The 16,038-nt window shown below is 47.5% G+C and overlaps 1 protein-coding gene across 1 annotated transcript; it reads left to right on the top strand.

Annotated features, from left to right (window-relative positions):
• The first annotated feature begins 260 nt into the window (after window positions 1-260).
• Window positions 261-1,425, top strand: LOC136451846 (expansin-A9-like). The gene is made up of 2 exons (XM_066452530.1): window positions 261-442; window positions 551-1,425. The coding sequence occupies exons 1-2, from the start codon at window positions 310-312 to the stop codon at window positions 1,171-1,173; spliced, it is 756 nt and encodes a 251-aa protein (XP_066308627.1). The 5' UTR covers window positions 261-309; the 3' UTR covers window positions 1,174-1,425.
• The last annotated feature ends 14,613 nt before the right edge of the window (window positions 1,426-16,038 follow it).

Genomic DNA, 16,038 nt, shown 5'->3' with positions numbered 1-16,038 from the left:
TCATGTCTCAATCAGGTAGATTCATCGGTTGAATTAATTCAGCCATTGGCTGTCTTCATGGATAATCAGCAAGCATCTGCATGTATACTACTGCATGATCGTGACCCATGAGAAATGATATGATTGAACCGTTAATAATCAGGCGAGCCACATGCAACGTGCATGATCACCCCTGCTGTCGTCGGCCAACTGTCGGCTCGCCGGCAGTTGCAAGCTTATAAGTACCACACAAGCAGAGAAAACAGTGTGCATCAGTCACAACAGACCGCAAGTGATCTGGCTTGGCAGGCAACATCCTAGTGAGAGACGATGGACCAGATGGCGATGCTGCTCTTGCTGCTGAGCTTGTGCGCCTTTCGGCTCGGCGGTGCAGTGGCGCAGCAGTACTGGACGCCGGCCACCGCGACGTTCTACGGCGGGAGCGACGCGTCCGGCACCATGGGTAACACTGTCACTGACTGACCATTTTCTTGGCAATCCAACTCTGATCCACGCGTTCGTTCGTCGCACTGATGCGCGTGTACTTGTCGTGCTGCGCGTGCGCATGCAGGCGGGTCGTGCGGGTACGGCGACCTGTACAGCGCCGGGTTCGGTACGCAGACGACGGCGCTGAGCACGGCGCTCTACGGCGACGGCGCCTCCTGCGGCGCGTGCTACCTCATCACCTGCGACGCGTCGCGGACGCAGTACTGCAAGCCGGGGTCGTCGTCCGTCACCGTCACGGCCACCAACTTCTGCCCGCCCAACTACGGCGACCCCAACGGGTGGTGCAACTCGCCGCGGCAGCACTTCGACATGTCGCAGCCGGCCTGGGAGACCATCGGCGTGTACCAGGCCGGCGTCGTCCCCGTCAACTACCGGAGGGTCTCGTGCCAGCGGTCCGGCGGGATCAGGTTCAGCATCAGCGGCCACGACTACTTCGAGCTCGTCACCATCACCAACGTCGGCGGCGCCGGCGCGGTGGCCGCGGCGTGGATCATGGGGACCGGCACGGACTGGCTGACCATGAGCCGCAACTGGGGGGAGAACTGGCAGAGCGGGGCCTATCTCACCGGAAAGGCCCTGTCGTTTAAGGTGCAGACGGACGATGGCAAGGTCGTCGTGGCGTATAACGTGGCGCCGGCGAACTGGCAGTTTGGCAGCACCTACGAGGCCTCGGCCAACTTCTACTAGGCCCAGTTGGCCGCGCCACTTCAGATTCAACTGAGTGGGCCATGTTAACTAACAGCCCATGAGTCGGAGAAAATCCTTACAGTGAACACGTGTATAATTTTTTTATTTTGATAATACAAAAACCTGATAAGCGCACTTAAGTTCCTATATAATTGTTAGAAAGTAGAGAATGAGAGAGATCGATTGATGCAAATGATTCTCTGTTGTATTCCCAATGAACAATGTGTACATATATATACAGGCCCACGTGGACGGTTACAAGTGTGAAAGAGATAGGGGTGAAAAGACACCCCTTGGATTAATCTCTATTTGATCACTAAATAATAATTCTCAACACCCCCCTTGATCAATTAGCTTCTTGTAGTCTTCCCTGTTCATCTATTATGCATCATTATGAATCTTTGGAAAATCATGTGGGAAAAACCAAAGTAGTACCAGTATACTAGGCAAAACTCTTTAAAACCCAGTGGAAAAAATAAGGAGAAACACCATGATATACAATCACCAATGTTATTAGACCCTTTGAGATAAACCCAAAGCCTTTGTGTAGAAACACCTTGACCATAGAGTCAATATGTTTCAAATATCATCTTCCAAAACCCCGGTGGGGAAAACTAGATGATATAGCATATACCTTTGTGTTGAACATTGCATCATCAAAAACTTTATATGAGAAACCATAAATGAAAAACTCACATAAAGAAAAGAGTGAAATGCATTATATGTCATAATATCACCCTCCAAAAATCCCTGTGGGAAAAAATGGATGGTATGACAACCAACCTTGTGTTGATATTGCCTCATTAAAAACTTTATATGAGAAACCCAAAGAGAAAAATTGATACAAAGAAAAGAGTGCAATATGATGTTTGCAACAAGTTATTAATCAGAGAGATTCTCACCCTGATACTAGCAAATCTCAAAGTAAATTCATACCAATGCACTCAACACATAAGAAATATGGAGTATGGTAGATTCTTTGAATATCTCTAAAAGATTATCATGAGACATAGTTTGCAAATGTTCATATGCCCATATTACCTATGGAATAGAACCATCTTAGTGCAAAATATTGCATTAAGTATAACTTGTCTCCATCTACACAACATAAGTTGCATTACCTTTATAGATAATAACCATTAATTCATAGAATCAACACCACATAACTTCAGTATGTGATATATTATTTCTGTCAAGCTATACACATTCATGTGAATCCTTGTACAATACAATGTCAGAATGATGGGTGGAAATGATCATTGATGTCTATTTAAAGACTACCACAAAATGGTCTTTCTAGATCTACATTAAGCCTTTTTAATGATCTGAAATTTGGGGATCTAATAAATAACCAGAATCATTATATCCAATCAGATCATGGGTTCTTCCAAATGAACACACCAAGATCACTTGTGCTATTAAGATATCAAAAGATATTCTTAACTTCAATCCATCAATATTTGGTAGGAGTAGCGCTGCTAATAGATAGCAAATCATTGCAAAAATAATATCCGGTCAGGAACTTTTACAAGATTTAATTATTAGCGCATAAATAGCACAAAAGATAATGGACCACATGTCCCAATATCTTATCTCATTCGCTATGGCATAAAACAATCTTCCTCTATCATGAGGTAGAACAACCATAGGATACGTTTATATTGAATCACTCAATATGATCTGGATATAGATAGCTTTTGTACAAAATCCTGAGAGAAGATGCTTGATCATAAACACAAAATGAAATTTTGGTTTAGTCAGTATCTTCCATCTCAAACTCTATCTTTAGATTACCGCCCTAGTCACCACCATAAGGACGGCGGTGCACTGCCTTAAAATTCCAGAGAGCTGGGTTTTTACGGGGCTGGTCGGTGGTCACCGCCACCCCTAGGGCGGTGCCACCGCCACCCTGTCCAGTGACCAACTCTTGTTGTTGGAATTTGACCATTGGGAAGGGCACCGCCGTGTTCGGTGCCCTCGCAAAAACCAGCAGCTTTGCTCCAACAACTCTATTTTGCTTAGGGGCTATAAATAGAGGTGGAGCTCGGGCTTGGGCTAGTTGCTGAGCACCCTTGAGCCTTGGTGGCTTGTGTAGGTGTGCTTGGGAGCCCTCTAACTCACATGTGCTTGATAGTGATCATCCGATTGTGTGAGTGAGCGATTTCTAGTGCTTTGCATTGCAAGTTGCATCGAGTGGCACTAGGTGTTGGAGTTGCAAGCCAGTGGTGCTTGTTACTCTTAGAGGTTGCCACCTCCTAGATGGCTTTGTGGTTTGTGGCCCCGTTGAAGCACGCAAGGAGATTGTGCGGTGCTTCGGAGAAGTGCTTGTGAAGGGTATTGTGCTCGCCCCACGGAGATCGTGAATTGCAACTCTAGTTGAGCGAGACACGAAGGGTGACAAGTGCTAGAGCTTGTGGTAAGCACTCCACGTGGGAGAGTGTGACCTGCGGGTCACCACTAGCAAGAGGACCGGTGGCAACCTTGGAGCTTATCTCAACAGGGAGTAGTGTGTTGGCAAGCATGTGAACCTCGGGATAAAAATGACCGTGTCAACCTCGTCATCCCGTTGGTTTGCATTCCCGTCACACAAGCTTGTATTTACTTTCATATATATTGTGCTTGTGTAGTTTCTCTTGTAGTTAGTTAGCTTGTGTAGCTTGCTAGTTACCTTCTTGCTTGTGTAGCATAGAAGTAGCTCCCTTGCGTAACTAATTTGGTTTTAGTAACCTTGTTAGTTACATTGCTTAGTTTGTGTAGCTAAGTAATTTATGCTCTCTAATTTGGTATTAGTTGCCTTGTTTTTGAGCATTGCTAGTGAGCTTAGGAGCTTTGTGCTTTTGCTTACTAGATTGTGTAGGAGCTCCTCCGGTTGCTTGAAGTACTAGTTGCATAGGTTTGTGTGACCTTGCAAGCTAGAATTGATTAGATGAACTCTAGCTAGCTCGACACCTTTGTTGTCCAATTAGGATCTTTATAAGGTGCTTGTTAACTTAGATAGAGGGGTGTAGTCTTGGCTAGACCGATAGTTTTAATTCCGCTTTTATCTTGGTTAGCCGGCGTGTTTAATTTTAGAAAGGACTATTCACCCCCCTCTAGTCCGCCATCTTGACCCTACACGTGGTATTAGAGCTAGGTCTCTCATTTGTGATCTTCACCGACCTGAGAGGATGGCGTCTAGTGGGCTAGATGATTGTGAGGCACACATTTTTTATGGCACAAACTTTGCACATTGAAAAAATCACATGCTTGATCATTTTCGTGCAAAGGGACCTATGTTTTGGTGGATTGTCACTAGTGGTCTCACTCATGTCTTGAACCATAGAAATCTCACCGAAGCTTAAAGAGTTCTCTTTGAACTTGATGCACATGCTTGTTGTTATCTAATGGATGCTTTGAGCTTTGATTTGATGAAAAGGATAAACTACATGGGAACCGCTCGTGAGATATGGGAATCAATCAAGCACACCTCCGATGATTCCTCCACATGGGATGATGGCAAGTTCAAGAAGGAGGAGCTCAAGGAGGAGGTGCATGAATGTGTCGAGCATGACCACAATTTGGTGATTGTGGAAGATTGCTCCATCTCATGGTCAAGTAATGATGATGATGACCATACCACTAAATAACTTGACAAGATTGATGATGATGCCACAAGTGATGCAAATGATAATGCTACCCCATGCACACTTGTTGGTGATGATGATGGTTCATGCTATGAAAGTGATGCTTCTACAAGCTCTCAAACATCACCACATTGCTTCATGTCACAAGGTGATACTAAGGTATCTAATGCTAATGTGGTTGATCATGTTGATTCATATGATGAGCTTGTTAGTAGACTTGCTAGCATGACCACGCCTTTAGAAAATGAGAAAGCTAAAACATTAAAATTGGAAAATAAAAACTCATTTCTAAAGAACTCATGTGAAGAACATAAGCACTTACTTGATGTTCTTAAATCTTCATATGGTGAGCTAAAATTGACTCATGAGAAACTACTTGCATCTCATGAAGAATTATTGGAACAACATGCTTCTCCCATTAAAGTGTTTTCAAACAAACTTAAAAAGAATGAGAGCTCATCACATGAGTCAATTGATCAATTGCAACATGTGACTAACTCTTGTGATGTAGGGAAGAAGCATGTATCCACCTCTTGTGATGATTTATTAGCTATGCCATATTCTTCACAAATAGATTCTTGTTCTACTTCTATGTCTTGTGAGACTAACCTTTTGAAGAAGAACAATGAGCTCAAAAGAGAAGTGAAGAATTTAAGCAACAAGTTAGAGTGGTGCTACAACACCAAAGTCACCTTTGAGCACATATTGACAAATCAAAGAAAGTATGGTGACAAGAGTGACCTTGGCTTCAACAAGAGCATGACCAAGGGGGAGAGAAAAAGAGAAAGAAGGATGAAGAAGTTACTACAAAAGAAGCTCTCTCATTCCATGTGCTACAAATGCCATGAAATGGGACATCTTGAAAAGGGTTGCCCCAACCTTGAGAAGCTCAAGTTGAAGAAGGAAGAAGAGAGGCTAAAGCATGTCAAATGCTTAAAGTGCCGTACTTGGGGACATCTCACCTCAATGTGCTCAACCAAGCAACTGGTGAGGCAACAAGAAGAGCCTCAACCAAAGCCACAAGTTGAGTAAGAGAAGACACCCCAAAAGCAAGTCAAGATTAACCATGGAGATGATGGTGATTTGAAGAAAAAGATGAAGAAAACATGAAGGGGTGGAAAGGCAAGGCATCTATTGCTTATTCAAGATGCTAAGATGATGAGCAAGAATAAAGATGAGAAGAAGGTGTATGCTCACATCAAGTGCTTCAAGTGTGAAGATATGGGACACTTTGCCTCAAAGTGCCCTACCAAGCTTGAGAAGAAGGCTCAAGTAACTCATAAGGGGCAAGACAATGAGAAGCAACAAATGAACAAGGAAGAAACGGCTCAATCAAAGAGAGTTTGCTACTCATGCCGGGAAAGGGGACACATGGCAAATTCATGTCCCCTAGGTAACACTCCTAAGCCTATTTCAATTGATGATGATTCTATGTTTAGGAAGGATAGCAATGGTACCTCATTGGTTGTAATTGTAAAACATCCTGCTATTCGTACTAAGGCTAGGCTATGCCTAAGTATGTTGCACCTAACTTGAGAGGACCCAAACTAGTTTGGGTACCATCAAAAAGTGGATGATTGTTTGTAGGTACCATCAGCATTGGAGGCTTGATTGAATGGATTTGTCTTTGTTCATCATGTGTTGAATCAAGTTATGAAGCTTAGTGCACATCCAAACCCAATGCCAAGTGAAAATTGAGTGAAGTCCAAATGCTACAACATACAAGTGTTATAATTCAAGTTGTGAATGATTTATTGGATTATTTGATGGCTTGCAAATATTTGAGTTAAAGCTTGCTATGGATGATCATGAGCTATAAAGGTATATCTCTAGTTGATTTCATTCATTTGGGTGCATATAAGTTGGTTGAATTGGATAAATATGCATATGTTGCTTGCTATGAGATGATCGAATCGATAATTGCTTAGTAATCGAGTTTGGATTGATGTGTGTTGGATAAATTCATGAGATGACCTTTAGTAAATGGATTGAATGGATATATGTCTTGTGAAAGTATTCAAACAAGTTAGTTTTAAGTTTGATTCATATTTGTTGAAGTATAGCTCAAGTGATTGAAATCAATCCTTTATTGAAAATGTGAGTGAGCTGTGATTAAGTCTGACTTTGAGTGACAAATCTATTTGGATTGGCTTGAAAAATAGTATGCATGCTCTAGACTTATGGTATTAGTGGCTGTACAAATTTTATGAGAATTGGATAAAAAATGCTTCGGTTTTAGAGTGGATCTTGTCAGCTATAGTGCAGCAGTTTTCAGCACGTAGTAGTGATGGAAGAATTAAAATCTGGTAGCAATCTAGAAGTCAAATGAAGCCCAAATTTTTACAGCCGCTATATGACTTAGTGGACCACATATCCACCTTATTTCATGGTATTTGGATCTGTACATTAGGAGATATGGATTTTTCTTTAAAGAGTACAGAGTCTGCCAGAAAAGTGACATCTATTAGATTGATCAAGAGTCACTTTGATTGAAAGGTCCTCAAGTTGGAAACATGTTTATAAGTGATTGAGGCACCTAAGTTTGGTTTTGAGATGATCTAGAAAGCATGACAAGCCAAGAGTACAAGGCCAATTGATTATGGAGTGTATTAGGCATGCACTTGGTACTCAAATTGAAGATTAAGATCAAACTCATGATGAAGATAATGTTTGAGTTCTAGTGACATATTGAAGATCCTTTGGTAGAAAGAAAATGACTTAAACAAGTAGAAAGAAAAAGACTTAAAGAAGGGTTCAAGGTTACACATCAAGTTAAGTCCATCAATTGGATCAATCAACCAGAGACATTTTAAGTGAGTATCAAGAGTGGTTCATTGGAGAGAGGTCACTTCTCCCTAGTGTAGGGACTTGCCACCTTTGGTAGGTAAACCAAGCGTGGTGCTTGGAAGGCTAACATGGAAGTCTTGATCCGAGGGACATTTGAGATGCTTAGTTGAAGCAATCAAAAGGGTTGATAATGAAAAGCAAGCAACACCCAAAAGAGAGCTAGTCATGATATTTCAAGTGGTATTCTCACATTGATGCTCTCTTGCAAGCAAAGATGAAATGAAGAAGCAAGCCAACCACAACAAGATAGTGCACTTGATCATAAGTGGTTCTTAATTCATATGGGTGAAGAATGGATTCTATCATTGAGGATTGGTCTTCACCAAGCTATAAATTAGACTTCACATTGCTATTGTGGAGCTTAAATGGAAACTAATGACTATCCTCTACTCCAACATAGCAAATGTATCATCGTAATGTGCACGATCATTTCATCCCTTACTAGTATGCGGTTAGTGCATATAGTACATATCTTATAGGATCATGAATAACAAATGAAAAATTTAAAATTCATAGCCTACCACTATTGCTTGCTTGATTAGTTGAATCTAGTGGTAGTGTTTGAGTTTGTTCATGAGCTAGTGAATCCAAGTACTTGATTTATTTTGGATTGCTAACAAGTGACAAGTACAACATTGTCAAGATAACCCTTGCAAAGAGGTGTGAAGAAGCTTGTCATTGGTTCCAATCAGACTTGGAAGCTTATGCAAATCAATTTAGTTCAAGTCAATATTAGAAGCTCATCATAGTGACAAGAGTACAAGAACAAGACAACAATGCAAATGGATATCTAGGTTGATTATTTCAAGTGGTATCTAGACTCAAACAAGAAGAATTCACAAGTGATGTCTAGATCAACATACTAGTGTATCCTACAAGTGGTACTCACATGAAGATAGAAATGTTCAAGAAATGGTTTTTATTGACAAATCCAACGAGTGGTTCCATACTAAAAAATTCTTTCAAGTGGTATCACAATCTTACACGTGGTATCAATCATACAAGACGGTGGTTCCATAAGTGATCCTCAACTTTAAGTGATCATCAAATGAAACAAGTTCCCTCACTTACAAGAGCTCAAGTTTATCTAGTGAATGACCCATGCTATGACATAGGGGGAGGTGCCCTACAAATTGGTATCAAGGTGTCGGGGACCGAATACTAGGGTACTCAAAGAGGAGGAGCTAATAACCATCAAGCGTTGATGGTCCCGAACATACAAAAACATGACTACACCTCTTGCCCAATGACCGAGGGTCAACTTCGCCTCGTCCGACCCCTGAGGGGTGGCTCCGCCTCGTCCGACCCTTGAGGGGTGGCTCCACCTCATCCGACCCTTGAGGGGTGGCTCCACCTTGTCCGACCCCTAAGGGGTGGCTCCACCTCGCCCGACATCCGGGGGCAGGCTCCGCCTCGCCCGATGTCTGAGGGTAGGCTCCGCCTCACCCGACGTCCGGGGGCAGGCTGATGCGTCGTGCCGCCCACCGAGGCAGGGCGAGACATGACCACTTGCTGAACGAAGCCAGAGCATGGCCCTATCAGGATCAGCGAATGTGCTATTCCTGGCATCGTCTGCTGTGTCAGTGGGACTCACTCAGTGGAAAAAGGAGACCCAGCCTCTTTGAAGGACATTCTTGGCCTCTGGTTCTTCTTCTTTCTCCCATTTTGTAATCCCTGCTCCCCCTTTATCTGTAAAAGGGGAGGCAAGGCACCCCACTAAGGGGACGGATCGATTAAACACACCACGCACCACATAACACACAGATGAGAAGCAGCCAAGCTCTCAGCGGCCTTCCATCCTTTCCATCAGAGACTTGGGACCTGTCCCTCTCTCGCCCATTTGTACCCCCTACTATGAACCTTTCAGTGCTAATAACATGAGCAGCAGCCGCAAACTGGACGTAGGGACATTCTGCCCGAACCAGTATAAACCTTGTGTCTTTTAGCACGCCATCCGGGCCGAACGCGCAATAATACAAATTTACTCGTTGGTGTTTACTTGAAACACCGATAGTTGGCATGCCAGGTAGGGGGCCTTTGCACGTTCTGACGTTAACATCAAGCCATAGATGGCTAGCAATAGAATCAGCTGGGTCCTAGGCACACACATGAGTTTCGGTGACCTAGACTTCATTGTCACGGTGGGAGGAGAGTTAGCATTGGCTCATGCCACCATCCAATCTCTCCCCTCCATTGGCCTCGACTACGGGAGGCTTGAGCGCCAGCTCGGTGCCTCCCTAGGACCCCAGCCGTCTAGGGAGGACCCACGCCGCCTCACCCTCTCTCCAGAACACCCCACACGGAGTGCCCCGATAGTGCTTCCGTTCGGTCTCCGCAACACCGCGGCGACCATTAACCACCTTGTGGCACATCACATGATCCCATTCCCTACGAATAATGAGTTCGTGGGGATGATCAAACATGTCATAGAATCTCTCCACGACCTCCTCACAGAGGAGCCGAGGTCGCCCTCTGACTCTGACTCTAGCAGGGGAAGCCATCATCCCTCTCGGGAATGCTTCATGATGGGTACCCCTGAGGGACACGTCGAAAGCGTCTCTGAGGAGGACGCTACCCCAGCAAACAGCCTCATCAATGAGGCTGAGGGGGAGATAATGGCCCCACCTCGCATGAGGGTGGAGCAGCTGAAAGCCCGACACCGAGAGATCGAGGAAGCACGACTCTAGCTTGAGCAGGAATGTGCAGAGCTCGATCGGGAGATCGAACGCCATAGAGTCGATGGGCGCGCACGTGCCATGGCCTACGACATAAACCAGAGGATCATCACTGATGATGAAACCCTCCCTCGCTTCCTTAGGCAAGCTAGAACATCGCCACTGCAACCGCCTTGCTCCACGGTCTTCCAGAGGCCACGACGCCTAAGGATCATCGGGCCCACCACGAGATTCGCACGCTGCTCGAGCGTGCGGTGGTGCAGCAGGCAGAGAGCTCGTTGTCTTAGTGACACGAGCTCGATGCCAGCCAATGCACGCTCTCCGTGCATCCCGGTAGGGACGCATCAGTCCACCAGGCACCATAGGGTGGCAGACAGCGCACCGTGGTCCCGGTGCATCAGCGTCTCAGTCATAACCGCGACGCACGTAGCACTCTCGATGCTCATAGGCATACCCACGATGATCCAAGAGAGGGAGCCAGCCACGGCTATCATCCTTGTCACAGCGGACGCTATGATAGTGGCGAGGACTGAAGCCTGAGCCCCGGCCTGCCGGGCCCTTAGGACTTCGACCGGCACATCCTCAATGCTGCATTCCCGCCAATGTACCGGCCACCAACCAACATCCCAAAGTACTCTGAGAAACAAACCTCGGACTATGGCTCGAAGACTATCGGCTTGCCTGCCAAGCCGGTGGTGCGTATAATGACGACTTCATTATCTGCAACCTTCCACTCTTCTTGGCTGATTCGGCACGAGCATGGTTGGAACACCTGCCGTCCAACAGAATACAGAGTTGGGCGGACCTGAAGGAGATCTTTGTGGGAAACTTCTAGGGCACATACAAGCGCCCTGGGAACCCATGGGACCTCAAAAACTGTCGATAGAAGACCAGTGAAACCCTCCATGGGTACATCCGTCGCTTCTCTCGACAGTGCAGCGAGCTACCTAACATCACTAACGCTGATGTTATAGGAGCTTTCCTGTCCGGGACTACCTGCGAGTCTCTGGTCCATAAGCTAGGACGCAAGGGCCCGCGAACCACCAAGGAACTCCTGGACATCGCCACTAGCCATGCCTCTGGAGAAGAAGCGGTCGGAGCGATCTTTGATCGTCTCGATGGCAAGGCAAGGCGGGACGAGGGCGCCGGTGAAGGCGCCTCCAATTGTTCTGCCAAAAGGAAGAACAAGAAGCAACGGCGCGAAGACTCACTCGTAGCCGCTGCTGACCACAAGGGTGGTCGGAAGCCCGTGGAGGGCACTCCGAACCATTTCAAAAAGCTACTCGAGGGGCCATGCCCGAACCATGCCTTCCTAATTAAGCATCTATACAAGGACTACAGCCTAATGAGGCGGTTCTTGTCCGGAGGCTCTAACAAAGGGGAGCATGGGAATGACCCTGACCCCACCATGGACAACACCGAGGGGAAGGACGGTAGTTTTCTGACACTAGATGGGTGCCTCATGATCTTTGGAGGATCAGTGGCCTACGATTCCAAATGCTGTCAGAAGATCACGTGCCGTGAGGTATATACGACCGAACCAGCCATGCCTGCCTTTCTCTGGTGGTCAGAGTCCACCATAACCTTCGATCGGACCTACCACCCACAGAGCATCCCGTATCCGGGGAGATATCCGCTTGTGGTCGACCCGATCATCGGCACGAAGCGGCTCACCAAAATACTAATGGATGGAGGCAGTGGCCTCAACATCATGTATGCCAAGATGCTCGATGAGATGGGCATCGACTGAACACGCCTCCACCCAACCGGAGCACCTATCCATGGCATCATGCCCGAAAAGCAGGCCATGCCACTTGGGCAGATCGATCTGCCAACCTTTGGGGATCCGTCGAATTATAGGACAAAACCCTCACCTTCGAGGTGGTCGGGTTCCCTGGAACCTTCCATGCCATCCTAGGACGTCCATGCTACGCGAAGTTCATGGCTGTCCCTAACTATACATACCTCAAGCTAAAAATACCGGGCCTTGGCGGGGTCATCACCGTCGGCACCTCCTTCCAGCGCGCCTATGAGTGCGAGTAAGGTCGAGTGCTGCGGTCACGCCGCAGCAATCGTAGCCTCCGGAGAGCTCGTCGCCATCAAGAAGGAGGCCACCGAAGAAGTGCCCGAGACCAAGAAGTCAACCGGGTCTTTCAAACTGGCAGTGGGCTCCATAGAGGTCCTCATAGATCCTGACAGCTCCGAGGGCAAAATGGTGCGCATTGGTACCACGCTTTCCTCCAAATAGGAAAGCGCGCTCGTCAACTTCCTCCGCGGCAACAAAGACATCTTTGTGTGGAAACCCTCGGATATGCCAGGCATTCCGAGTGAAGTCACTGAGCATACCTTGAAGATCCGCCCAGGCTCCAAGCCAGTGAAGCAACGCTTGCGACACTTCGACGAGGGGAAACACAGGACCTTCGACGAAGAGATAGCAAAACTTTTGGCGGCCGGATTCATCAAGGAAGTATACCACCCAGAGTGGTTAGTCAATCCTATTCTTGTATGAAAGAAGAGTGGGAAATGGAGGATGTGTGTTGACTATACGAGTCTAAACAAAGCGTGCCCAAAGGATCCGTTTCCTTTGCCATGCATAGACCAAATAGTTGACTCTACATTGGGGTGCGAAACCCTCTGTTTCCTTGATGCGTACTCCAGGTACCATCAAATCACGTTGTGACATCTTTCATCACCCCCTTCGGATCATTTTGCTATGTCTCAATACTATTCGGTCTAAAGAACGCTGGGGCTAGATACCAGCGTTGATGCTCAAGTGTTTCGGGGACCTCATCGGGTGGACCGTTGAGGCCTACGTTGACGACATCGTGGTCAGGTCCAAATAGGCTGACCACCTCGTTGCCAACCTTGAGTAGACCTTTGCAAAACTCCGAGCCAACGGCATCAAACTCAATCCCGAGAAGTGTGTTTTTGGGGTCTCGAGGGGTATGCTACTCGGCTTCATCGTCTCCGAGCGTGGCATAAAAGCCAACCCAGAGAAAATCTTAGCCATCACAAGGATGGGCTCAATTCAGAACATAAAGGGGGTTCAGTGAGTTACAGGGTGCCTCGCCGCACTCAGCCGATTCATCTCGCACCTTGGCGAATGAGGTCTCCCCCTTTATCGACTCTTGAAGAATGCCGACCGCTTCGAATGGACATCCGAGGCCTAGGAGGCACTTAACATGGTCAAACGACAAAGGCCTCTGTCTTTGTTCCTCCAACCAATGGAGAATCCCTTCTGCTATACATAGAGGCCACCACGCAAGTGGTCAGCGCTGCCCTGGTAGTGGAGCAGGAAGAAGAGGGGAACGCCTTCAAGGTGTAGTGCCCTGTGTACTTCATCAGCAAGGTACTATCTGACTCTAAGACCCACTATTCCCAAATCCAGAAGCTCCTGTACGCCATCCTCATCACCAAGAGGAAGCTACGCCACTACTTCGAGTCACACCTAGTGACGGTCATGACGCCATTCCCCCTTGGTGAGGTCATCCAAAGCTAGGACACCATGGGAAGGACCGCAAAATGGGCACTCGAGTTGATGGATCATGGCACTATGTATGCCTCCCGAACATCGATCAAGTCCCAGGTGTTGGCGGACTTCGTCGTGGAATGGACCGAGGTCCAAATGCCCCCAGCGGTCGTCGATCAAGAGTACTGGACATTGTACTTCGATGGATCGCTGATGAAGAAGGGTGCCGGTGCGGGGCTAGTCTTCGTGTCACCCCTAGGGGTACGCATGAGGTACATGATTCGCCTCCACTTTCCCTCCTCCAATAATGTGGTCGAGTACGAGGCGCTCATCAATGGCCTACGCATCGCCATCGAGTTGGGCATCCGACGCCTCGATGTTCGAGGAGATTCCTAGTTGGTCGTCGACCAAGTCATGAAGGAGTCAAGCTACCATGACTCCAAAATGGCTGCATACTACCAAGAAGTCTGATGGCTGTAAGTTAAGTTTGACGGCCTCGAGCTCAGTCACATCCTGAGGCGCCTCAATGAGGCAGCCGATGTGCTTGCGAAAGCAGCATCAGGCCGAGAGTCGGTGCCAATAGGGGTCTTCACCAGCGACCAACACAAGCCCTTGGTTCGCTACAAGCGGTCGGAGCACGCTGATGACAGTCCACCTGATCTAGGCTCGGGGGCCAATCAACCCTTGGCTCCATCTGACCCCAAGGTGATGGAGCTTGAACATGATCCAGTAACAGAGACTGATCCTCTGGTCGACTAGAGAACGCTCTACCTCAACTACCTACTCCATGACACACTGCCGATGGACAAGGCGGAGGCTCGACGGCTTGCACGTCATGCCAAGTCCTTCATCCTTGTGGAAGGTGAACTCTACAAACGAAGCCACACCGAGATCCTACAGCGCTGCATCCCCATTGAGCAGGGGAAGCACTTGCTGAGCGATATCCATGGGGGGGTCTACGGTCACCACGCCGCGCCTAGAACCCTGGGCAGAAACACATTCTGATAGGGCTTCTACTGGCCCACTGCAGTAGCCGACGCCAAGCAGATCGTACGCACCTGCGAAGGGTGTCGGTACTACGCTCGGCAAACTCACCTCCTGGCCTAGGCGCTCCAAATGATCGCCATCATGTGGCCGTTCATGGTCTAGGGGCTCGATCTAGTTGGACCACTCAAGAAGGCACCCAGAGGCTATAGCCACTTGCTTGTCACCATAGACAATTTCACAAAATGGATAGAAGCTCGGCCGATCTCCATGATCAAGTTCGAGCAAGCCGTATTGTTCTTCCTCGACATCGTCCATCGCTTTGGAGTCCCGAACTCCATCATCACGGACAATGGTATGCAATTTATCGAAAAGAAGTTCCTTCAATTCTATGATGAATACCACATCCGGGTCGATTGGGCCGCCGTCGCGCACCCCTGAACGAATAGGCAGGTCAAGCGCGCAAATGGCATGGTCCTACAGGGCCTTAAGTCCAGGATCTTCAACCGGTTGAACAAATTCGGCGCACGATGGGTCGCCGAGCTCCCCATGGTACTTTGGAGCCTGAGGACAACTCCCAGTCAAGCCACCAGCTACACACCCTTCTTCATGGTCTACGGTTCTAAGGCTGTCCTCCCAACCGACCTTGACTATGGAGCACCAAGGATTAGGGCGTACGATGAATAGGGAGCCAAGGCATCTCTCGAAGATGCCATGGACCAGCTAGATGAAGCCCATGACGTTGCCCTCCTCCGCTCAACCAAGTACCAGTAGGCGTTGCGACGGTACCACAGCCGATGAGTGCAGGGTCGAGCCTTCGATGTCAGGGACCTAGTCCTTCACCTCATCCAGAGCAACAAGGATCGCCACAAGCTCTCCCCACCATGGGAGGGACTATACGTGGTTGCGGAGGTGCTTCATCTAGGCGCCTACAATCTCAAAACCATCGACGACGAGATCTTCACCAATGCCTAGAACATCAAGCAGCTACGTCGCTTTTACCCCTAAATAAATGCATACTTTCTCTTATCAGTTTTGTTATTGAAATCCCTGATCTTTCGTAACATCTGACCCCTGCAAACGGCAAAGGGTCGGACCTCACTCGGGGGCTGATGTGAGCTCATTTATCTGACAAACATTCTCTACGCGTGCCCTCATTTTTCACATTAATTCCTAGGAACTTGATTTACGGGAACAATTCCTGAGTATGACTGGTAGGACTGCGGGAAACCCACGCCCCGACGGCTACGGTCTCTTTGCTCACCAG

This window comes from Miscanthus floridulus, chromosome 5 (assembly GCF_019320115.1).
Source record: "Miscanthus floridulus cultivar M001 chromosome 5, ASM1932011v1, whole genome shotgun sequence".
Taxonomy (NCBI): Eukaryota; Viridiplantae; Streptophyta; class Magnoliopsida; order Poales; family Poaceae; genus Miscanthus; species Miscanthus floridulus.
Note: the sequence above shows the minus strand (reverse complement) of the source record. Positions and strands in the feature narration are given on the sequence as shown.